This window comes from Notolepis coatsorum, assembly GCF_963971535.1.
Source record: "Notolepis coatsorum genome assembly, chromosome: 1".
NCBI lineage: Eukaryota > Metazoa > Chordata > Actinopteri > Aulopiformes > Paralepididae > Notolepis > Notolepis coatsorum.
Genome location: NC_140165.1, coordinates 8,054,229 through 8,080,115, shown reverse-complemented (window position 1 = coordinate 8,080,115; position 25,887 = coordinate 8,054,229). Strand labels below are relative to the sequence as shown.

Below are 25,887 nucleotides of genomic sequence, written 5' to 3'. Positions count from 1 at the left end.
TTGAAACAGAGGGAGAGATTTCCCATATCAGACTCGGGGGTCACTGGTTCACCGGGCCGCTAAGGCTATTATGTACACAACCACTGACCTAAAGTAGCACACACACAACAACTCAAAAGGCACGCGTGTCACACGCACACACACACACACACACACACACACACACACACACACACACACACACACACACACACACACACACACACACACACACACACACACACACACACACACACACGCACACACAGAGTGATGTCACAGGGCTGGGCAGGGCCAGTATAGGTGTGGTAGGCTGTCTTGCTGAGCATGGATTACAGAGGAGAGAACCTCTCTACCTCTCCCCTACCACCACTGCATCTTTTGGTAATGACAGCAATATGAGAATGGGACGAATTTGTGGACGCAGGTATGTTAACACAACATTGTATTGTCTGTTTATATTTGCTCCGGTCCTTTTCAAATAACGGACGGTCTTAACAAAGCACTAATCCCTGCTTGTTCAGGAGGAAGCCAACCGTAAGCTTATTTTGGACCCAGCCGGTCGACACGGCTGCACTGAGCGGCACGTCACGGCCACACGCCTGTTGTTGTCGCCGGAGTTTGCCTTTCAATGTGGTGGCGTTTCAGTGTACGATTATTTAGTGCTATACACTCACTGAGTGTATAGGCTGCAATTCAGATGCCCAATTAGGAGCAGCACTTAAATTCCATTGGATTATTTTAACTGGACTATTATAGGAGATTTTTTTTTGGTATTTTATTTGTGTTTTGTATTTTATGTATTAACACATAAAGAGTTAAACAAAAGGGAAACAAATACATAGTAACCATAGGAGAAGTTTAGAAGCCTATATAGAGGCTTATAGAGAACTTCCCCTGTTTTGTCAAATCAAACGTACAAAAATAGACATTATTATTTAAAAAATACCAGATATACCATTCAAAAGATATGTGTAAATACAAACATACATACACGCAGTACATACATACATGCATATATACTGCGTACATAATAATACATAACCACCTACCCACCTGCCTACAAACCTACACACCCACATAACCAAATGCATATCCAAATGCATATGAGAGGAATTTGCAGTGCTTGACATATATAATATATATTTAAGTGTATATAACAAGAGATAGTAGAAGTGCATGAGGCAGTTCCATACAGTCCCCTACAGGGTCGGACATTAGCTTTGTGTTATTGGAGCTTTTTTGTGGCAGTAAGCTGACTTTGGGGGGCACTTAAAGGGGCAGTTGATTGATTGATTGATTGGAAACTTTATTAACAGATTGCAGAATGGGTACAGTACAGTACGGCTCAATACACACAATTGTTAAGGGGATGCAGACCAGAGAAAGACTGTCGTCTTGTTTACATCAGGGTCCCCCATTTTCAATTCATCATATGACACGACACGACATACAGATATATAGACAGTAGCTCAAAGCACCAAAATAAAATACATGTGAAAAACTCAAAAGCAAAGTGTATTTCCACCAGGAATCATGACCCTGTGACTATAATCCACAGACCTTGTAATAATAATGAATGGGGTGTACTTCAGTATGATATTTCGTTGTATACTGTGCAATGACAATTAAAAGTCTATTCTATTCTATTCTATTCTATTCTATTCTATTCTATTCTATTCTATTCTATTCTATTCTATTCTATTCTATTCTATTCTATTCTATAGTTCCTTTGTGAAACTGCTCACACGGTCTGTGTATTGTATTGACTGTGTACTGTATTATATGTGTGTATACATTGCTTTTGAGTTTTCCATCATTTTTAGTGTTTGCTACAAACCCGAGCCATTCAGCTCCATTGTATTAGAGTGACGGTAGATATCTCTATACAGCAGATATCTATACAGTAGATCATATCCACAGCAGATATTTATACAGATATTGATTGATTGATTGATTGATTGATTGAACATTTAATTAACATATTGCAGAATGGGTACAGTACAGCTCAATACACACAACTGTTAAGGGGATGCAGACCAGAGAAAGACTTTCGTCTTGTTTACAACAGGGTCCCCCATTTTTTCAATTCATCATAAATTATTATAAGACAAACACACATTTGTGAGGATTATGACACACGAATATAGACTACACTTTGAATGAATGAATGAATGAATGAATGAATGAATGAATGAATGAATGAAAACTTTATTTAACAGATTGCAGAATGGGTACAAATTAATACACAGTACGGTTCAATACACACAATTGTTAAGGGGATGCAGACCAGAGCAATACGTTTGTCTTGTTTACATCAGGGTCCCCCATTTTCAATTCATAGTGACATTTATGACATACACAACATACATGACATCATGACATTTATGGCATGAATGAATGAATGAATGAAAACTTTATTAACAGATTGCAGAATGGGTACAGTGCAGTACAGCTCAATACATACAATTGTTAAGGGGATGCAGACCAGAGAAAGACTTTCGTCTTGTTTACACCAGGGTCCCCCATTTCCAATTCATCGTAACATATATGACATACATGACATACAGATAGACAGTACTGCTACATCTATACATTTATGACATACCAGATTTGCAATTACAGTACTGTATTTGTGATACAAAAAGAGTCCAGAAAGAAAAGAGTATATACATTAGGCGTAGAAACTGTACATTGGATTGGGTAGGTGGGGGTGGGACTGTACATTGGAGGTGGTTGGGGGGGGGTAGGAGTGGGGGGGGGGGGGGGGGGGGGGGGGGGGGGGGTTGGGTAGGAGTGGGGGGGGGGGGGGGGGGGGGTTGGGTAGGAGGGGTGGGTGGGGACTGTACATTGGAGGTGGTTGGGTGGGTGGGGGGGGGGGGGGGGGGGGGTAGGAGGGGTGGGTGGGGGACACTGTACAACTGTACAAACAACACTGTACATTGGATTATTGACAAGACCATACTTGGTAATTTACTGTACATTGGAGGGGGTTGTGTTCGGACATTTACAGGGGCCAGTTTCGAGTTGCAGTCTCCCTTAGGTGTTTTTTGAGAGTGTTTTTGAAAGTGGGTAGTGATTCACATTCCTTTACAGCTTTGGGTAGGGCGTTCCACATTGATGTGGCATAATTGCGAAACGTGTTTAGTCCCTTGTTTGAGCCGAATCTGGGTTTAACATGATTTGTGGAGCTCCCTCTGGTGTTGTGATCGTGGTATTCACTGACCTTTGGGAAGTATTTAGTCATGTACATGGGTACCTTGGTCGTGTAGTGTATCTTGTAGACCAGGCCCATTGCAAGTTGCTGTACTTGCATAGGGACATACATGACATACAGGTATATAGTACTGTTTTATTTTAATTTTTTATAGTACAATTCTAGTTGCTGTACTTGCATAGGGACATACATGACATACAGGTATATAGTACTGTTTTATTTTTATTTTTTATAGTACAATTCTTTAGGAATTGACTATCTTTGTTTAGCATTTCACTTCTATGAACGTACAGCAGAGGGACATTTTTGCTCCAGGATCCTATACTAACATCCTGACCAACAGGTACGCGCGTCTATCTGTCGGAGGCGCGCCACCCAGAGAGCGCTCCTTGTGCGCGCGCGGCGGCCGCTCAGCGCGTTGGTTGGTGCAGCTCAGCTGTATTGATTATTGAGGCACACGCACGCTCCTCCGTTGAACTCATTTCTTAAAATACACATCGGGACGTTGTTCGATATCAAGTTGAAAGCTCCGTGAGTCAAATAGACCACATTAATTAAACTCCTCCGGTCCAAGGATTATTAATGCCGAGGTTTCGCCAGCGGTGGATGGATTATTCCTTTTGAGGGAAGAGGAGCGCGTAAGTTTCGCATAAACGTGCTGTTTTCAAGTTTTGTTTTTATTTAATTGTCACATATAAAGTACATGTACGTTACAGTGAAATGCTTGGTTCTGTATGGGCCCCCTGAGAATGTGCTTCATAATGCCAAAATAAAAGGAATAAAACACTATACAAAATATACAAACTAATGTACAAAATGCAAACTTTTTTTGAAAGGCAACAATGCAAACATGAGGTATGGATGTGACTACATCCATACCTCATGTTTGCATTTTTACCTTTCAAAATAATTTGCATTTTGTTACATTAGTTTGTATATTTTGTATAGTGTTTTATTCTTTATTTTGGCATATATACAAATATTTTCTGTAAACTAATACCACACTTACTCTATTTGCCATAATTTAGCACTGTACATTTAGCATCATATGTTTATCTTTTTATAGTCTGCTGGTTAGGGGTCGAGCGCGCTCATCAAACTGATGGCTCTCAGGTGTGTGGGTTCAATCAATGATCACATTATCATACAATAACTGTCTTTTTAACAGGCTTGTTAATTAGGTTAATATGAATTGTGTTATTTGCCTATATACAATAGGCTTCGGGCAGGAGCCGGGTAAAGTTGTACACACATGCCCTCAAAGTGGCGTTTGTTTCACACAGGCATCCCAATCTCATTCCTGAAATGTTTTAGTGCCACAGCAAGACATTTCACACAGGGGCACTGGTGCCAGGTTTGGGACAACACTGGCTCTGTCTGAAAAGTAACGGCTCGACTCTCAAAACTTTTAAGTAACAGTAATCAGAAATACATAATTACTTGAATAATATGCCTCTATACCGGAAAAGCCAAGGAAAGATGTTTTGAGTGTTATTGATTAGCTATTGTAATTTTGGAACATGGTCTTTTTCAGGAGGTTACAGTATTACTCCTCCCCATCATATGTATATATACTCTCTGCCAGGATCTATGGGTAACAGTACTGTATATTTGCATATCATATATGTCACAAATGTAACAGTACTATATACCTGTATGTCATGTATGTCCCTATGCCATAAATGTCATGATGTCATATATGTTGTGTTATGTCATAAATGTCACTATAATTGAAAATGGGACACCCTGATGTAAACAAGACAAACGTCTTTCTCTGGTCTGCATCCCCTTAACAATGGTGTGTATTGAGCCGTACTCTATTGTACCCATTCTGCAATCTGTTAAATAAAGTTTTAATTCATTCATTCATTCAGATCCTGAATGGTCCCAGATTCTCTTTTGAGGTCTGATGGAGGACAACCCACTGCAGAGTGACCACTGTGTATCTGTGGTTTTACCCGGGGGGCTGGAGAAGACCGCCACAGTACATGGCAGGTAAGGCTCACTGTCGAAACTATGCTTTATGTTACTGCATAACCCCCGTTTGAAGTTTTCAGTGGTACACTATTTTCAAGCTTTATATTTTCTAAAGATGGTAAGTTAGAATGTTGTGTTAATTTATAGTTTAAAAAAACTATAATGTAGATTGAGTACTTTTTTGTGATATGTATCACATTCACACTCTTTGCTTTGCTTGTTATGTGGTTCTTCAGTGCAAAAGGGTTCAATTATGAATTGCCTAGTAGGAAGCAATGAGGAACTATGCCCATAAGTTAAAGGAACATGTCAACATTATGCACTTGCATAATATGTCAGACAAGAAGATAGATACTCTGTGCAAAGTGGAAGACTATCTGGCTGCTAGCCTATAGCTTAGTGTAACGGATGGTATCGTGAAGCGCAGTCAAGAAGGTCTGTGTTGTTGCCCGCGACGTGGGAGACCCGGGTTCGAAACTCCCTCGGGGCATCGAAGTTTGAGGTGACGTTGTCACAACCGTTACAGATTAATGGAAGTGGATATGGATCAGCTTCGGCTACTACTGGCCATTGACACATAGACTGATAGAATTATCAGAAGAAAGAAAAAACATACACCTGAAAGGTTGAATGAATATTTATTGTATTTTATTGCTGCAAAAGTGCACATTTTGTTTCTCTTCTCTTCATAGCAAGCCAGTGCTGGACTTGCTGGTCACACTTTGCGCGACATACCACCTGAATCCCTCGGACCACACCGTCGAGATCCTCTCGGCCAGTAAGAACATCAGCTTCAAACCCAACTCCCCCATTGGCTCGCTGGACGCTGACCAGATCCTTTTGAAACCCAAAGGGATCATGGAGGAGAAGATCAGAAGGCCGTACATGCCTGAGGTAGAACACTAACTTAGAACCTATAGTCTCTTACTTCTAACTTTATATTCTACAGTCTCCTCCTATTATATTCTGCTGACATATCCATTCTATTTCTAATACAAAGTTGATTTAATTAAATTTTCTTTCATATTATAAGATTGATATATCGATGCTCAATGTGTTTGTTGATACATACAAGAAGGAAAACTATTCCTGTTTCTTAACACTAGCACAGCCGACAAGGGGTCACATGACCCCTAGACATTTTCAATAAATGTATCCTTGTCACTCGGTCAAGCTCCAGCTCTGTCACTCAATGACTTTTCCTAAAAGTACCCGTTTTATCTGGCACGGTTTCTTAAATTTCAAAATGACTTCAGGAAAATGTAATTGGAACGTTATTCCACATATGGGCCGTTGGAAGAGACGAAAGTCACAGCACTTTGCGAGCGTCTAGCGCAGGGGTGGCCAACCCGTGGCTCGCGAGCCGCATGTGGCTCTTTGCCTGTCAATGTGTGGCTCTTTCATCCAAAAAAGAAAATTATATATATTTTTTTTAATTTCTTTTTTAAATATATATATTTTTTATGTCACTCAAACCTACATTTCATTGTGGTAAACCTCATATTTTTTATATTCACAGGTAATTATATAGTTTACACTGTTTAGTCTTCTCATATTTCTCATATAAGCTGTCGGGTCATCTGACCTGTTCCTGGCGGGAATTAGTGGCATTTTCTCCATGGCTGTGCTAGTGTTAAAGGAACACGCCAACATTATGTTTAGTGGTTATGGTTAACATTATATTCTTGTGATGTACTGTATCACGTTCACACTCTTTGCTTTGCTTGTAATGTGGTTTTTCAGTGCAAGGGTTAAATTATGAATTACCTAGGAAGCAATGAGGAACTATACCCATATGTTAAAGGAACATGCCAACATTATATGCTTGCCTTCTTCTCCAGAGTCGGACAAGAAGATGGATACTAATTTCCTCTCTGTGCGTTCAGTAGTAGTTAATTTGTGCAAGCTGGCCTAATTTAGCACAAATGAATGGAAGCGGATACGGACCAGCTAGCTGTTGGCCCAAAACATCTCTCCCGGAGCTTTAGACTAGGCTAGTGGTCCGTATCCGCTTCTATTCATTTGTGCTAAGCTATAGGCTTAGGTCACTTTGCTCAACTTTGTTGTTTTTAAATGTGCTCTATAAATAAAGTGAAGTGGATTGGATAGGCTAGCTTGTAGCCGGATAGCTTTCCACTGAACGCACAGAGAGAGGAAATTGGTATCCATCTTCTTGTCTGACTCTGGAGAAAACTGTAAGCACATTTCCCATAATGTTGGGTGTATTCCTTTTTTAAATCTTGATTTTCTGCGGCTGATTGGCGCAGTGAGCAAGGTGCTCGCTTCTAACGCAGGAGACGCTGGGTTCGAGCCCAGCTCTCGGCGTTGCTACCGGCTGGCCGGTCGTTCATACTAACACAATTGGCAAGTGTTAGAGGGTGGGAAAGCCGGTGGGTGGGGATTTGACGTTGTGGACAGCGACTCCTACAGGTCGGTTTGGTGACGCCGGTGTGATGGAAGCAGGAAGTGACGGGGGCAGCGTGAGCCTCCCACGCGTTTACTCCTCGCCACTGAGAGTTCGAGTTGCTGGGTTGAAAAGATGCGACAGGCTGCCTCCTCGTGTACGGGAGGGGACACGTGATGCAAGGCTTCTGTCCTCACTACAACCGACCAGTGGGAGGCATAGTCTAGCAATGTTCAAGACAGGGGAGGGAAGAATTGGATACACGAAATTGGGATGGGAGAAAAAATAGAAAATGGGGAGAAAAAGTGGATCAAAAAGAAAATCTTGATTTTCTTCACAGGCGACTGTACGAGTGATGATAAACTACAGGGCGTGCCACAAGGCTGTGGTGCGTGTGAACCCCACAGTGGCCCTGGAGCTGCTGATGCCGCTGATCTGTAGCAAGTGTGAGTTTGCCGTCGAGACCGCCGTCCTGTTGAGACACGCCCAGTCTCACCAGCCACTGGACCTCACCAAGTCCTTCAATGACCACGGACTGAGGGAGGTCTTTGCCAAAGATACAGCAGGTAAGATAGAATAGTTTATTGATTTAGAATGGAATAACACATATACATTTGAACACAAGATGAACAGGTATACATATCACCATTTACCAATAGGATTAAAAATAAACACAATAAAGCCATAGGCTTGTTTCCATTGTGGTCCTTCATCATTGGTGTAAGTGGATTTATGTACTGGTGTGTGGACGTGGGTGTTTGTAGTGTCTGCATGTCAGGATGTGTGGTATAAAAAGAAAAACAAGAAAAACAAACCATGGTCACAGTCTGTGGATACGCATGGGTGAAAATAGGGGGGGTAGGGGGGGGGGGGGGGGGGGGGTGGGGTATTGCATACAACTTACAATAAAATTGTTCAACTTATAGGCCTAATATTCCATTTTATAGACAATAAAAGAATAAAATGGAATAACACATTAGAAACCCTTTGGTCACTACTCCCAGCTTCTGCTACTTATGATCCACCTCTTTATAACTGATTTAAAAGTGGAGAACGGGCTTATGGACTTCAACTCGATTGGTAGGCTATTCCATAGTACCGCTGCTGAATATATGAATGAGTAAGCGCCCTCGTAGTTACTGTATCTGCGTGCCATGGGCATAGATATGCTGGTCTATCACTGGTGAGACGGATGGTTCTAAACTTTGATTGTATCTCTGGACCCAAATATTACCATGGCCATGATTTGGTGATCCAATATCAGATGGTTTCCATAATGTACAGTAGCTTATATAACACAGAGTATATAGTAGTCTCTCTTTTGGGTCCCAACCGACCAGTTGAGAAATATTGAGAAACATCTTCCGATGTGTAATTTTTTTTCATCCATATTATATTCACGCTATAAAGGTAACATTTACAACATGTTTTAAGGGTACAGAGAATTCCTTTTCGCAATTGTGTTTTCTACTCAGACTCGAACCATCAACGTTAAACGTTCGGCTCCCCTGTTCAGTGTCTTGCTCGAGGGCACTTTGACGGGGATGGGCCTATAATCGGCTGTCGCGGGGATTCAAATCTGTGACATTTTTGTTTTACGAGACGTGTCGCTTTAACCGCCAAATCACCCTTCACACATGAAATTCTTAATCATTAATGTGGTATTTTCATCCTTTGCCTGGATCCAGAACTTGAATCGCTAATCCCTAATAGTCCCTCAATCTTGATTACCAGGCATATCCATTTAATTCATTATCCCTTCGTTCCGTTCTTATTTTGTCGCATGCTGTATTTAACTCGACACGTTCATGTAGTTCCTGTATGCTGATGATATTAACCTCGTGTTTCGAAGAACGTCTCATCTGTACGCGATTCTCCCACGTCCGTTCCTGTGTGCGGTGTGAGAATAACTCGCCGTTCTCTTCCCTCTCTGAAACAGCCGTCACTCTAGCAGAAGTGATCTCGCCACCTCCACCAGAAGGTAATACACACACACACACACACACACACACACACACACACACGCACATTCTTATCCTTTTAATTAACTTCAGTAACCTTTCTCTAGGAAGCTTTCCCACTATGTTCTTCTTCCTTGTCATTGCACTTAATTAATTCATTGTACAGTAGGCTACATTTTACAAGTTTAGTAAGTTACTATTGTCTCTGCACTGTTTTATTCCTGCTGGCTATAATCAACATGAGATTACTCTATATAACACTACTGATGCACTTGTAAGTTGCTCTGGATGAGAGCATCTACATGCCTAAAATGTACAACAAATGAATAAATACGTTAAAAATGTAATGTGTTACCTGTTTAGTGTGCGTAGAAGAGCCAAACCCCCCAAAGAAAGAGAAACAAGAGGAGAAACGGAAGGAGAAACAGACGGAGAACAAGGGATTCTTCACATTGTTCAGAAGAGGAAAGAAGAAGCATGCAATGGTACATATTTTACACGTGACATATTTTACATGTGACATATTTGATTTAAATATGGCATATTTTACATGCGACATATTTGACTTACATGTGACATAATTGATTCAAATTGATTTGTAAGGCCCGACAACACACGTTAAGAAACATCACAATAAATCAAGAACAAAACAAAAACACCATGAAGTCCAAACATTTTTAAAATAAATTAATGCAACACTCCCAACACTTACCCACGTGAAGGTAAGGCAAAACTCACAAAAAAACCTAGCAATAGGAAAAAAAGCACCACAGGCAAAAAGCACTTCAAGAAGGCGGTCGGGTGGCGTAGCGGAGATTGCGCTCGTCACCAATGCAGGAGGCTGCGGTCTCGACTCCCGGAGTCAGCATTGCCTCCGACTTGGGCCGGTCGTCATACTAACTCGTTTGGCTGAGTTGGCGGGAGGGAAGTCGTGGGTGGTAATCTGGCGTTGTGGACAGCGACGCCTACAGGTCAGGTCTGGGCTCCTGCTCAGCGAAAGGCAGGAAGTGGTGAAGGCAGCGTGACCTCCCACGCGTTACGCTTCACCAATGAGAGTCCTCGCTGCCAGGTGAAAAAAGAGCCACTGGCTGTCTCCACATGTGTCGGAGGAAGCATGTGGTGGACTTCGGGGTTCTCTTGTACCGACCAGTAGGAGGAACATGCGCACAACAACCAGGTAGGGGAGGGGGGGAATTGGCATAACGACTAAATTGGGATGGGGAGAAAAACATATGAAAAAAAAAAAAGCACTTCAAGGACAGAACTCTCCCCAGTTATACGTGTGCTAATTATGAGAGGACGGCTGTTTCAACTGCAAATCACTAGTGGCAACACTCATGCTTCTACACTAAAAGATGCGTTGGGAACCGGAGACCAGGGACGTGGGAAGTCAGTCAGGGAGTTAGGGGTGCGGAGGGAAGTCGTATAATAACGTCATATTAAATGCATGCGCATCATTCACGTAGGCGATGTGCGTGCGGCGGCACCAGATAACTGTGATTGGGGCGAGCTACGGGAGGGCTGGATCGTTTATAGCAGGTGCTAATTAATTTTAATGCAACAAACAATAACAAAGTTTCAGAAGGAAAACATTCACTCACAAAACAAATCGTAGCTAATGTTACAGAAGACATTTCCTGTTTAGCTGACAAAGTTGGCTACAGGCTGCATTGTGGAGTCACTGGACATAACAATGTCAAAGTCATTAAAAACCCTCTGAGGTCATTAAACCCGTGGGCGGGTGTAATTAACACTACCGTTACATCTTCAAATCATAATATCATAACACCGAGGCTGAGAGATTCACTTTGTTTTGCTGTCGGTAGACCATCACTGTATGAATTGGAAGCACCATTGCGTGTCATTCTTCTAACCCTTTCAGAAGCTTTGTGGTCTGGTCTTAAACTTTCCATAAATGTGGCTCAATAAATCAATTTAGTCAGATCCAGTAATGAATGTATCTTGTGATTATTATAAATTTTACGGCGACGACGAGAACTATTAGCCGTTAGCCATTTCCTGGTTGACATGATGTCACACGAATGCCAGGCTGCTCAGCCAATAGATGATTAATCTTATTATTGTGAATGTACACTTTTGTCCAGTGCTTTTTTTAAGGTGCATGTAAAGGGCACAGTGATATCCCATGGATATATATAGCTGTTTTTATACATTAACATTTGAAAGTCACATTTGAGTAAACCTTTTGGCGTTGCAGTTACAACTCCCCGCCAACAGGTGGGGGTGCTGCAGCCCCCTCAGCACCCCCCCTTCCCGCGTCCATGCCAGAGACTACTGTATTTTTGCTTTACTGCACAACAACTTTACTGTAATGGACTACAGCAGCTTCCTTCCCATTAACCCTTTCACTACCACACTGTGAAAGGGTTAACCCTTTGTTGTGTGGCAGTGAAAGAGTTAAGGACAGTCCTCATCACTTCCCATCTCATATTTCCCTCCCTTTCCCAGAATGCATCAGTCAGCGCCCCGGCTTCGCCCGGTCTTAACGGGCGGGTGATCAGCTTGAACTCCCTGGTCGCCCGTTCCCCCAACACCCTGCCTGCGGACAAGCCCAAGAAGAGACGAGCGCCGCAGCCCCCCATGGGCGCGTCCCACAGTGTCCCAGACAACCTCAGCACCCACCACCTCAAGGGGTCACAGGTGAGACGGGGGGGGGGGGTGGGTGATGTAAAAAGATGTAAAAAGAAATGTAAATATGTAAATATTAATAATTAATTAAAGATGCTAATAGATAAAAGAGTTATGTAGAGTAATCTTAAAAACGAAAAAAACGAAAAAAAAACATCCACAGAGCTTTTAGAAAGGTGCGGAATGAAAGTATTGCTTTTCCCCGTAAAAAATCAATTGATTTATTGGTTAAATTAATTTGGTGCGGATCCAAACTGAATGTTTACATGTTGCGTGCATGTATCCCCTCCCTACAGCACTTCCCATTTTCCCACGTGGAATGCACCTGATTGGATAAATGACGTGTTAGTGCTAATATTTTCAGGGATATTAAGTCCCCCCAACACACACACACTTGTTCTGAGAATATTGTCATCCCTCAGGTTCATATTTCCAATGCAGCACTTCTAATAAGTTTTAATTTAACATGTAATTAAATGGGAACCTGTTGGATGAACGTAGATGTGACCTAGACGGAGCCGTCTTGTGAATGTTGGGTAACACTTTATAATAACAGTTATAAGACCTTTATAAGGTATTTGTAGATAATGAACTAATCATGAACAAATCATTTATATACATAGATGTTTTATGAATGTCTTACCAAATCATTTGTTAAACATGAAAAGACTGGTAATTGCTTCGTGTGTATTCTAAAAGTCCACAAATAAACAAACTATTGGACATTTGTTAATGATGAATAGGCTTCACTTTAGATTAGGGCACACAATAGCATCTGCAAATGATTTATAGATGTTTTATGAATGTCTTAACAAATCATTTGTTGAACATGAACAAATAAATGGAGGTACAGTATAGTAGTTTTTTCATATCCATTTTTCAAAGCATCTACAAATGTGTTACTACACATTAAACAACATTATTTAATGATGAACAAATCAAGTACAAACAATGTTGATAATGAGTTGTAAATAATGTAGAACTAATTTGTAAATGTTATACAAATAGTTATAAATGATTTAATAATAATTTACGAATGTATATAAATGATTTGTTCATGATTAGTTCATTATCTACAAATACCTTATAAAGTTCTTATAACTGAGTGTTATTATAAAGTGTTACCGAATGTTGTACGTCGACCGCTTCTTTCCTTGCATATTATATGAGGAACCGATCCAGGAAAACTGAATAGAAATGAACGAATGCGAGGAGGAGCGCTTGATGCCGTCTCTCTCTTGTGACTGCAGAGCTCCGCAGATTCCACCTTGAGGAGGACCAAGCGGAGAGCCCCGCCCCCTCCCTGCGGGAACTCGCGGCTGGAGGACACGGAGGTCAAAGGTAAAGCCTCGCTGATGACTCCCTTGCGCTTGATCCAGGGTTTCTTAACCCGGTTCACCCGGAGGTCCAAATCGGAGATGTACTCTTTCACTACGACGTAGATTCATGAAAACATTTTGTAATGTTTTGTGGGGGGAAGTCTACAATCAATGGGCCCGCAACCCTTTTTTGAGTCTATTTTAAGTAACCAGAACTTAAATTTTGAAATTTTGTTTTGTTTACAATGAAAAAGGGCTACATTAGTAGTTGGCACTCCCCTGAACAGCCTGCACTTTAGTTGGTCCCCCATAGAGCTTTTCATTATCGCTATTTTAACCCTTTCTCTACCACGCTACAGAAGGTTAACCCTTTCACTACCACACTACAGAAGGGTTAAACTTCCGCATTGTCGCTGTGAAAGGGTTAACCCTTTCAGTAGTTTGGTAGTGAAAGGGTTAAGGTGTCCTCTGCGCTCTTAGATTAAGGTAATCGTGGCCTAACCCCAAACTACGTGTTTAGTTTACACACTATCTGATCGCACAGACCACAGGCCTGATCCACACTAAATAAAAAAAGGAATGTACAGTCAAGGATAATCCTTTTGCCCTCTGGTGGTCAACGGCGAAATGGCACTTTGTGATTATGGTCATAAAGTTATGCCATGGAGGTTGGGGGGGGGCGTTCTTATAGCCTTCTAAATCCTCTCATGGCTTCAATTAAGACTCCTATTAGGTGATTAAGTTAAATCAAGATCAGAGTGTCAAAGCAAATACCTTCAAATGGAGGATTTAGGAGTTCACACCCCCACTTCAGAACGCAGCCTTTTGTGAGTTGGAACAATTGAACCCCGTTCAGGGCAAATTAAAGTGACCTGGATGAACCTTGTTCACGGAACACATTGTGTTCAATTTATTCCACGATAAATCTCTCCCGTCGTCCCAGAGCTTCTAATTCCCTTGTATTAAGTCTGTGATATGATCTTCCTCCCTCATGGGCATTAGTACTTTTGTCATGGACTTGAGATGATGGATGGTCATATTGTCATTTGGACGTATAGTTTAAAATGTGATGTGATTACCACTCAAAAGAACAGTTGAACAGAGACTCGAGTGGTTGTGGCATAAATGTGACGTGCCACACACACACACCCACACATTTCGTGTCACGTTTTGAAATATAATCTTTTCTTTCCTCATAACTTCATACTAAAGTACCAGAATCGTAGCTAAAGAATGAGGTATAACTTTGAAGATTGACTGAATACTTCAAACTTCCTCATATAATTACTGCTTTTAGCTGGCTTTGTTGTTATACAAGTGTAATTCTCTTGGATGAAAGCGTCCGCTAAATGACTAAAATGTAAACGTTCTTCGCACAATACCTCTCATTGAACATTGTTCTTTTCCAAACGCATATTATAATAAACATATAATAACATATATTCAGAGGTTTTCACCCATTTTCAGCACAAAGTCCACTAGTTGGAGAAGGAATTGCTACTAAATGTTTCCATTTGGATAGTAATTTACTCTTATACAGTAGGTGAGGTCATATTGAATGCAGTGTTGAAATAAAAACCAGTAATTAAATAGATGAACATTTAAAAATGATATTTTGGAAAGCAGCTTCAAACTAAGGGCAACATCCATTTGATTTTGAGCACAGGATCAAGAGTCGGACTGGAAACCAGTCTAAATAAGATTTTGATGACGATGTTCGTGCTTAGAACACGGAAATGTTCAAATACCTTTTGGAATAATAACATCTTTCCTGTTTTGATTTCAGTCCCCGACTTCAAGCGAAAGTCCCTTTTGGCACTCGCTCCAAAACACGTCAGGTCTTTCCCCCCCAATAAGCCGACTTGCATAAACAGTTACAAGTAACGTTTTCTTGGTTCACTCCCTCCATCGTTGTTTTCTCAAAGCCGCGGCGGTCGCGTCTCACTGCTGAGCTGGCACGCAGTCCCCGGGCTGAGCAAACACACTCCCTCCTCTAGACGCTGATCACTGAACACCCTCTCAGGAGCCAGCACTCCTCCATCTATTTTAATAATGTTCTGTGAAACCGGTGCAGTTAGTTTACATGGTTGTCGGTGTTTTTTTTTTTTTATAGGGTATCTATTATCTATATGAGACTTGCCTTCGTGCTCTAAGCTCAGTCCTAACACACGTGAATTTCTCCAACATCTGCGCTTAAATATAAATCCTATGCCCCATGTATCTCAAATTTATTTTTACCTTTTATGTACAAATTAATGATGTAGCCTAATGGCTGTCGCGTGGGTCGCCTTGCCGTCGGGTTGAATTGCAGCATTCAGAGCTGCGGTGAACTTTGGAAGACCCCCAGAAAACGCAACTCGCTCGTTTGTGGGGGGGGGGGGGGGGGGGCGCCCATTTGGCACACGGCCGAACACTGAAGGCCCCACTGTCCCTTACTGATCCCGGCTGTTTCTGTAACGTTAGCCAGACTTGCTACACATGGCAGCCGCTAAAAATGATGTTAATTGAGCTTAACTTGGGCTCCCCCTCCCCCTAGGTGGTGTGTGTGTGTGTGTGTGTGTGTGTGTGTGTGTGTGTGTGTGTGTGTGTGTGTGTGTGTGTGTGTGTGTGTGTGTGTGTGTGTGTGTGTGTGTGTGTGTGTGTGTGTGTGTGTGTGTGTGTGTGTGTGTGTGTGTGTGTGTGTGTGTGTGTGTGTGTGTGTGTGTGTGTGTGTGTGTGTGTGTGTGTGTGTGTGTGTGTGTGTGTGTGTGTGTGTGTGTGTGTGTGTGTGTGTGTGTGTGTGTGTGTGTGTGTGTGTGTGTGTGTGTGTGTGTGTGTGTGTGTGTGTGTGTGTCATTCTGTAGTGAAATCCAGGCCACAAACATGACCCCAAGAAATGGACCAATTTGTCAAAATGGCTTTCTGTACGCCAACATGTCTAACGTTACTGAGTCTAAATAGAATGGAACTTTATTGTCCACACGAGGTGAAACATTTAATTTGGCCCATTCGACAGTTATTAAAATTGGTCACAAAAACACAGCACATCGCAAAGAACATAAATTAGGGTAATGATCTTGATTCTAGGCAGTCGATACAGTAGGTGGAGGGATTAAGTTATTAAATGTCTTAAAACTAAGCAGGGTAACTGCATTCACATTCAAACACTGCATTCACACGGTACACATCACAATGACATCGACGGTGCAAAATAACATTTCAGTTAAGTGTCTTAAGAATCGAACAGGCTAGCCGCATGTGGAATGAATGACTTATTGTATAATGTTCTTTGTTTCCAAAGGCGTCCTGTAGCGCCTGCCCGATTTTAGCCTCACAGACTTGGAGAACCGGGGACGTGAGGGTTCCTCTGTGATATACAAAGCTTTCCTCCTCGTCCCAAAGAGCCCCCGACTGGCTCCCTTTTAAAGGACAGCACACTTTCAATGAGACTTTGACTAAACTACTTCTAAAATGTGTTGGCTTACTGCCTTACTGCAAAGCTGGTAAAGGAACACGCCAACATTTTGGGAAAGTAGCTTATCGACTTCTCCAGAGAGAGACAAGAAGATGGATACCAGTTTCCTCTCTGTGCGTTCAGTAGACTAGAAAGCCATCTGGCTGCATGTTAGCCTAGCTTAGCACAATGAATGGAAGCGGACATGACCGGTTAGCCTTCGGGGGAGGTGTTAGGTGCCTAGGCTTAACCGGTCGTGTCCACTTCCATTCATTGTGCTAAGCTAGGCTAACGTGCAGCCAGATAGCTTTCTACTGAACGCACAGAGAGGAAACTGGTATCCATCTTCTTGTCTCTCTCTGGAGAAGACGGTGAGCTAATTTCCCAAAATGTTGGCGTGTTCCTTTTTAAGTCGTCTAAGCAGATACAGTTTCGACTGGGAGAGTCCCGTTCCTTTGTTTTCTTGTTGTGACGTTATGCCTGGAGAGCAGCAGCAGCAGTGGTTCAGTTCAGCCAGTTCTCCGGCCACATCATCACCCTGATACAAAAGGCCAACAAAGGCCATACCATCTGCATACAGTGTTTTTGTTTTGTACAAATATGCAGATGATATGGCCTTTTGTTGGCCTTTTGTATATAATGAATTTGAACGTTCGACATCGACTTTGTCCGTGAGAGCGGACTCCTCCATTAGATAAACAACTTTGGGGGGCGAGTGCTTCACAAATGTGGCCCGGAGGTCCTATACCTGAGTAAGAGAAATTAAATTAGAGGATGTAACGTCGGCCCGAGGAGGGCCAAGTTCATCCCGGTGAATAATAATTTGAGCCGTGATGTGTAGCTATAGCGTAGCATTACAGGAGTGGCCAGGGTCCAGCAACACTGTCCCTAAAGCTTTCTCTCCTTGCCTGCAGACTGTGTGCTGCCAGTGGGGGGCGACTGAGGGCTGCCCGTCGCTGTGTCCTTTCCCTCTCCTCTGTGCTGGTCCACCACCCCTCCTCCTCCTCCTCCTCTTCCTCCTCCTCCTCCTATGGTGGCCTGTTGTTCCTCCTGCTTTTCCATGTTCTTTTATTTTATTTTAATTTTTTTTACTTTATTTTATTTATTTTATTATTCTTTTTGGTCTGTCACCCGTATCGTATTCTGTTGTCACTGTTGTCTGTCACACAAACTGTCATGTTTATTTGTACTTGTTTGTACAGTTTGCAGTTGTTTACGTTTTGTTTTTTGTGTGTAATATCTGTCACTTTTGTTCCGTTTCCTGTAACTTTCCCTCGATTCCTTTGATGGACAATATTTTTTTTTTTTTATTATTACTACTGTGCCTTTAACCAAAACAAGGATCAGATCTACTGTTTGGTACCTCAATTTATTAGCCTTATCAATGAGCAATTATTTAGCTGCTTCATGTAGAAATACAGGCACGTTTTATGTTTTCTTTATTTCCTTCTTTCTTTCTCCCTTTTTTCATCTTTTATTTTCAATGTCACATGTCTTCTTCAGTGTTACATTCTACCCGCTATGTGTTGGATGTTGTTTTGAACAGTCAAACAGTGGAATATAGATGGACATGACCATATTATTATTATATATATAATTATTTCATTTAATGTTTAATCCTTTTTGTCGTATGTCAATTTTCAAATAAAGTTTTTAATATTTAATTTCCAAGAATGACGCTCATCGGTTCTATCTGTGATTATTGGAATAATTCAGCATATTTTTCTTTAAGATATTGACCGACAAATATTGACACTACGGGTAGTTTTGGACCTCATAAGGGAGTGTAATATCTTATATTTTGGAGAACATGATCTCTATAGTATTTGATTACGTCACCATTGCAGACATCTTGGTAGGCAAACGACACATGATTGTAATGAAAGAACAGGTGATACTCATTAAATGACAACTATGGCCAATGAGCTGTGTCGATGGCGCTGCAACATACAGTATTGTCAGGAAAGGGCGAGCCTCGTCATAAGAATACTATGAATTGCTTCCCCCGTCTCTACTATATGAGCATGTGGTGGTTATGAAATTATATTGCAAATGAATGCAATGGTTCCTAGAAGACATACATATTTTGACAGTCATACATGTAGTAATATTATTGTATGTTTCTCGTGACCTAATTTTACTTTTGAAATGGTCTCGATCAGACTTCCACTACATACGATTCTTAAAGGGGTTTGAACACGGGCCGCCAGTGATGTCATCGGGGACATTGGATCCCTTGTGTTTTGTTTAAGTACAGCTCAATGAAATGACGAGGCAGTCTCTAATAAGATATTGCAATTATTTTCTTCTACATAATGTCATGGAGAAACATATCCATATTCAACCTCATTTACTCATCATAGCTGTGTCACACTAAATGAAAGTTTTTGGATGTGTGTGAGGATTATGTGCAAAAAAAAAATCCATCGTTTTAGTTGGCGAAGTGCCAAAAACCTCACGGATGATAAATTCAGATCCACGGAGTTGTGTGTCTTTCTTTCTTTCTTTCTTATCTTCCTGTTGCTACGTTTCTCCTTTCTTCCCAGGGACTGTGAGCCCCCTGTACACCCTGCCGGAGCACAGGGAGACCAAGGAGGAGTCGGACTCTCCCACTCTGTCCTCATCCACGTCCTCTCCATCATCATCACCACCTCAGCCATCATCATCATCATCATCACCACCTCAGCCGCCGCGGCCATCATCATCATCATCATCATCTATGGTTCACCCCCAAGAGGCGAGCAGCCCATGCCCGCCTACATCCCCGTCTTTGGGGAAAGAGTTCCACGACGGCGGCCGCCTCGCTCTAGCCCGGATCCTCACCTCTTCCCTCTCCGACGCGAGTACCTCCGCCAAGTTCCCCACCGGGACGCGGCACGACGACGGCTCCTCTCCCTCTCCGCCGGCGACCCGGCCGCGTGGCGGCGGCAGCTTCTGCTCGGAGCTTGGGTCGAAGCTGGGACTCAGACGACCTCTTTGGGCCGATTCGGAGTGGCAGGACCCGAGGGAGAGGAAGCAGGGCATGACCACCTTCAAAGTGGTGCCCGCCGCGCTGAACCAGAGGCTGTACGACGTGGTGCTGACGCTGGAGCCCCTGGACCACGCGTCCGAGGAGGAGGACGACCGGCGGACCCAGGAGGACCCGGGAACATCCCCAGAGAGCCCGGAGACCGAGAGACCTCTGCCCGATTCGGAGCTCTCCGACGTGCCCTCTTTTCTTCCTCCTCCTCTGACCCGCCTGGAGGAAGAGTCTCGTCGGATCTCGCCGGTTCTTGTGGTCGAGGAAGAGGAGCCCGGTGGAACCTCACAGGTTCCTGAGGTTGAGGAAGAGGAGGCCGGTGGAACCTCACAGGTTCCTGTGGTCGAGGAAGAGGAGGCCGGTGAAACCTCACAGGTTCTTGTGGTCGAGGAAGAGGAGCCCGGTGGAACCTCACAGGTTCTTGGGGTTGAGGAAGAGGAGCCCGGTGGAACCTCACAGGTTCCTGTGGTCGAGGAAGAGGAGCCCGGTGGAACCTCACAGGTTCTTGTGGTCGAGGAAGAGGAGCCCGGTGGAACCTCACAGGTTCCTGTGGTCGAGGAAGAGGAGCCCGGTGGAACCTCACAGGTTCTTGTGGTCGAGGAAGAGGAGCCCGGTGGAACCTCACAGGTTCTTGTGGTCGAGGAAGAGGAGCCCGGTGGAACCTCACAGGTTCTTGGGGTCGAGGAAGAGGAGCCCGGTGGAACCTCACAGGTTCTTGGGGTCGAGGAAGAGGAGGCCGGTGGAACCTCACAGGTTCCTGTGGTCGAGGAAGAGGAGGCCGGTGAAACCTCACAGGTTCTTGGGGTTGAGGAAGAGGAGCCCGGTGGAACCTCACAGGTTCTTGGGGTTGAGGAAGAGGAGCCCGGTGGAACCTCACAGGTTCTTGGGGTTGAGGAAGAGGAGCCCGGTGGAACCTCACAGGTTCTTGGGGTTGAGGAAGAGGAGCCCGGTGGAACCTCACAGGTTCTTGGGGTCGAGGAAGAGGAGGCCGGTGGAACCTCACAGGTTCTTGGGGTCGAGGAAGAGGAGCCCGGTGGAACCTCACAGGTTCTTGTGGTCGAGGAAGAGGAGCCCGGTGGAACCTCACAGGTTCTTGTGGTCGAGGAAGAGGAGCCCGGTGGAACCTCACAGGTTCCTGAGGTCGAGGAAGAGGAGCCCGGTGGAACCTCACAGGTTCTTGGGGTCGAGGAAGAGGAGCCCGGTGGAACCTCACAGGTTCCTGAGGTTGAGGAAGAGGAGCCCGGTGGAACCTCACAGGTTCCTGAGGTCGAGGAAGAGGAGCCCGGTGGAACCTCACAGGTTCCTGAGGTCGAGGAAGAGGAGCCCGGTGGAACCTCACAGGTTCCTGAGGTCGAGGAAGAGGAGCCCGGTGGAACCTCACATGTTCCTGTGGTCGAGGAAGAGGAGCACGGTGGAACCTCACAGGTTCCTGTGGTCGAGGAAGAGGAGCCCGGTGGAACCTCGCAGGTTCCTGAGGTTGAAGAAGAGGAGGCCGGTGGAACCTCACAGGTTCCTGAGGTTGAAGAGGGTCTGGAAAAAGCAGATGGAGATGATTTGGTGTCTGCCACGGTCAAATCGGAGCCTCCACCGGCCTCCCTCCTGGACCGCAGTCACAGAGATATCACTGAGGATGCCGGCGCCGACCCAGAGCGGGAGAGCGCATCGATCCAGAGTCCCGGTAAAGAACCACCGGAGACGGACCAGATGGGTTCGGAAATAGACGACGCCGCCGCCAAAGTGGATGACATCGGTTCAAAAGTCGTCGAGAGAGCCAACGTGGATGAAGATAATTTCCCTCCCCCACCGCCTCCCGTCTTCTATGACGATGATGAAGAAGAGAGTGCAATTCCCTCCTGTAATGGGCAACGCAATGGGTTCAGTGGAGGCCATCTGCTCCAGCTAACCTCGCCAAAACCTTACCGCTCCTCCCCGACGGCCCACAGGCCAATGAACAGGGTGGCCACTGTCCCGTCCCGCTTTGCCCAGGCGGTGGCACGGGCGGTACAGTACCGGTCCCAAAGCAAAGGGCAAGGCTCTCGGGTGAACCGTGGACCTCCCTGCTCCACACCCTCCTCCTCTACTGGGTCGTGTACCGATACAGTAAGTAGCATTTGTGTTTGTCCTGTTTAGCTAATAGCCTGCTGTTTTAATTGAATAATAAAAAAAAAATCGAATCAACTTTCTAACATAAAATATGGCATATATGCCATTTGTTGGACACTCTTATCCAAAGCATCTTCGGCGCGTTTTTTAGGGTTTCTCCAAAACGCAAACACATTTAGCGTTTCAGCCGTATCCACAAAAAAACGCCAAAAAACGCATTTCTGTGTGACATGAAACGTATTCAAAAACGTATAAAAAAACGCCACAAAAACACTAGTCTAACCATGGCCTTAAAGGGGAAGTTCAGAGTTTTGGAACTTTCTAATTACTTGCCAACGATTTGTTGACGGGTAGAATCCCTTCTTGGCCCAACCCATGCTGTTCCTCATACTAGCTCCGTAGTTAGCCACAAACTTAATTCAAAAGTCAACGGGCTCAAGCTTACAAACTGACTTGAAATGTACTCCCACAGTAGCACAAAGTAGTTTCAGTCAGCTTGTACACACGGGAGCTTGAGCCCAAATGGACTTTACATTCGTTTTTTTGGCCAACTATCTGGGATGAGGAACAGCGTGGATTGTACTGAGAAAGGATTCTACCGATCAACGCCGTCATTGGTACGTAGGAAATGGGGCTTCCAAAAATCACAACTATCTCTTTTAATGTAAAATGTGCATATGTGCAATATTGTGCATAATAATTGTGCATAATAATGCATATTCTGCCCCTCAGTGGGATTTGAACCCTTGACCTTGGCAGTGTGTGTGTTTTTAATTCAAGTAAGGCTCTATGCACATCCACTTGTGTGCTGTTGCTGGATGAGTATGAACTGAGTAAACAGTAGATCCGTATACAGCATGCCGCTCCCAAGACGTTTATTGTGCAAATCGTTGTTACCTTGGGAGTTATACGGTAATACCAATGGGAGTAGGATTGAGATATTGAGCTTTTAACATTTTCACATTGCATAGAACAAAACTAATATGAGCGTTTTTAATTGTATAATTTGTTTTACCTACTTTTTAAATCTTTAAAAACAAAATACCAGATGGAATCTTCCAAGGTCTTGAAATGTCCATGTGTTGGCATGTTGTGGGGGGGATCTACCTTTTAACCCTTTCACTACCACACTACCAAAATGTTTAACCCTTTCACTGCGACACTTACAGAAGGATAACCCTTTCACTGCCACACGACAAAAGGGTTAACCATTTCACTACCACACTACAGCAGTGGTTGACCCTTTCACTACCACACTACTGTGGTTAACCTTCTGTAGTGTGGTAGTGAAAGGGTTAATAAACTCCGCGTTTGAGCTCAACCCATTGAGCCGTACAGGACAAAAGCTACCATTGTCCCGGCCGCGCCGCCCGCCGCGCCGCTCGGAGTCCAAGGCGGCGGCGGTCGAACCTCACGTGAACCCCGGCCTCTCCGAGACGGAACGTGACCCGGTGTTTTCGATGGCGCGCTGACGGGACGGAGTTCTATTCTTAGTCCTGGATTTGTTTGTTGCCACGCGCGCGCGCACTCTATTGTCAGTCGTTCCTGTGTGTCTCAGGTGGAACCTATATACACAGGAAAGGGAACTCGTATCGGTTCCGCCGCGCGTTCTGTTGACATTGCAGCGCGGGCCCTTGAAAACGCGCTGTGACGTTCGTAAGCGACAAACGGTCCCCGTGTCTGTCCTGAGCAGGAATGTATTCCTGGACGTTTCTTGATATATTTGACGTGTCTCTACTCTCTCGTCGGTCCTGCTGTGCATGGTGTATGTGTGTGTGTTGGTGTGGAAATGTGGTCAGTTTTAATACCCTGTTTGTGTGTGGCTATTTCTGTACACTGAACCCCATAAAGGAAGGATATGACATAAACATGCCCTACTGCATCTCTCTCTCTCTCTCTCTCTCTCTCTCTCTCTCTCTCTCTCTCACTGTCTCACTCACTCACTCACTCACTCACTCACTCACTCACTCACTCACTCACTGTCTCACTCACTCACTCACTCACTCACTGTCTCACTCACTCACTCACTGTCTCACTCACTCACTCACTGTCTCACTCACTCACTCACTCACTCACTCACTCACTGTCTCACTCACTCACTCACTCACTCACTCACTCACTCACTCACTGTCTCACTCACTCACTGTCTCACTCACTCACTCACTCACTCACTCACTCACTCACTCACTGTCTCACTCACTCACTCACTCACTCACTCACTGTCTCACTCACTCACTCGCTCACTGTCTCACTCACTCACTCACTCACTGTCTCACTCACTCACTCACTCACTCACTCACTCACTCACTCACTCACTCACTGTCTCACTCACTCACTCACTCACTCACTCACTCACTCACTCACTGTCTCACTCACTCACTCACTCACTCACTCACTCACTCACTCACTCACTCACTCACTGTCTCACTCACTCACTCACTCACTCACTCACTCACTCACTCACTCACTCACTCACTCACTCACTCACTCACTCACTCACTGTCTCACTCACTCACTCACTCACTCACTCACTCACTCACTCACTCACTCACTCACTGTCTCACTCACTGTCTCACTCACTCACTCACTCACTCACTCACTCACTCACTCACTCACTGTCTCACTCACTCACTCACTCACTGTCTCACTCACTCGCTCACTCGCTCACTCACTCACTGTCTCACTCACTGTCTCGCTCGCTCACTCTCTCTCTCTCTCTCTCTCTCTCTCTCTCAGGTGCCTGAATGGCGTCCTCACACGTCTGTGAATGGAGGTTCCTGTTTAGGGTGAGGTAGCGGGCGTGACACCACGCTCACCATGTGACCTCCAAGTGACCCACATCAGGAGTCCCAGCCCCCGCCGGCTTCCACTGGAGCAGCTCGTATCACATTGTAAATGTGCTTCACGTTTTCCATCCACTCCAAAAGCACCTTTGTATTTGTGTAGTGCACTTCCTTTGTCGTGTACCGTTATGTTTAGACTTTTTATGTTTGCACGTTTTAACATAAACATTTAGATTTCTGACCCTCGTGTCCAGGATATGAGTTGATAAACTCATGTTTTCCTGATTGTTTCCTTTTTATTTAATAATTTTTTTTATTATCTATTTAATAATTATTCTTCTTTTTTTAAAAGACGTGCCAAGGTGGAATTGATATTGACATTAATTATTATGATTTTCTTATTTTGTCAAAGACAAAACAAATGTCCCTCTTGCAATGTTGATTTCGATATTTTTTTTTACAAGGACCTTCTGTTTTTATTCATGGTTTGCATAACATATGATATTTTATGTTGCTCGAAATGAACATTCTTTGTAACAGTGAAACTGATTTCAATTGTGTTTCCTTTTTCAACCACCGGGTGGCAGAAGAACGCTGTTTCTGATCACCCTGTTTCTGATCACCCAGAGACTGAAAACCCCCATCACACGGTCATGTAATGTAACGCTCTGTAATACAAGTCGGGTGGCTTGAGAAATTATTAAAGTGAACCAATTCACTGTATTTTTCATGACCGTTTTGAAGCATGAATTAAGCATACGTCGTCCTTACACGGTCAACATGACTTGTTTTCCTGTGAAGCTTTTCCTGAAGGCCGGCTCTCTTTCCAAGAATGCACATCCATATCAAGGACAAACGAGAGCTCCTCGGTAGACACGAGTTCACGAATGCAATATTTAATGTGTGGACACGATTGGAATATCCTTTTTTAAGTTAGAAAAAAAAAGTTAGAAAAACTCACCGCGCTCACTGTGTAAACCATCAGTTCTCTTAATATATCAGGCGTTTTGACACCTTTCTGAATAAACCCAGGCCACATACAC

General features: G+C 43.9%; 1 protein-coding gene across 1 annotated transcript; it reads left to right on the top strand.

Annotated features, from left to right (window-relative positions):
- Nucleotides 1-372: 372 nt before the first annotated feature.
- Nucleotides 373-18,072, top strand: cobll1a (cordon-bleu WH2 repeat protein-like 1a). The gene is made up of 9 exons (XM_084333570.1): nucleotides 373-406; nucleotides 5,071-5,191; nucleotides 5,866-6,067; nucleotides 7,918-8,143; nucleotides 9,517-9,558; nucleotides 9,902-10,023; nucleotides 12,008-12,199; nucleotides 13,438-13,528; nucleotides 17,854-18,072. Exons 2-9 carry the CDS (start codon nucleotides 5,106-5,108, stop codon nucleotides 17,880-17,882), a joined length of 990 nt encoding a protein of 329 aa, XP_084189696.1. The 5' UTR covers nucleotides 373-406; nucleotides 5,071-5,105; the 3' UTR covers nucleotides 17,883-18,072.
- The last annotated feature ends 7,815 nt before the right edge of the window (nucleotides 18,073-25,887 follow it).

Bases quoted from the DNA above. Each gene is read 5' to 3' on its own strand.
- cobll1a (XM_084333570.1), top strand. From the start codon at position 5,106: ATGGAGGACAACCCACTGCAGAGTGACCACTGTGTATCTGTGGTTTTA. The intron at 6,068-7,917 runs GTAGAACACTAA...TTTTCTTCACAG, and splicing joins GAAGGCCGTACATGCCTGAG to GCGACTGTACGAGTGATGAT. The intron at 13,529-17,853 runs GTAAAGCCTCGC...CCTTGCCTGCAG, and splicing joins GGAGGACACGGAGGTCAAAG to ACTGTGTGCTGCCAGTGGGG.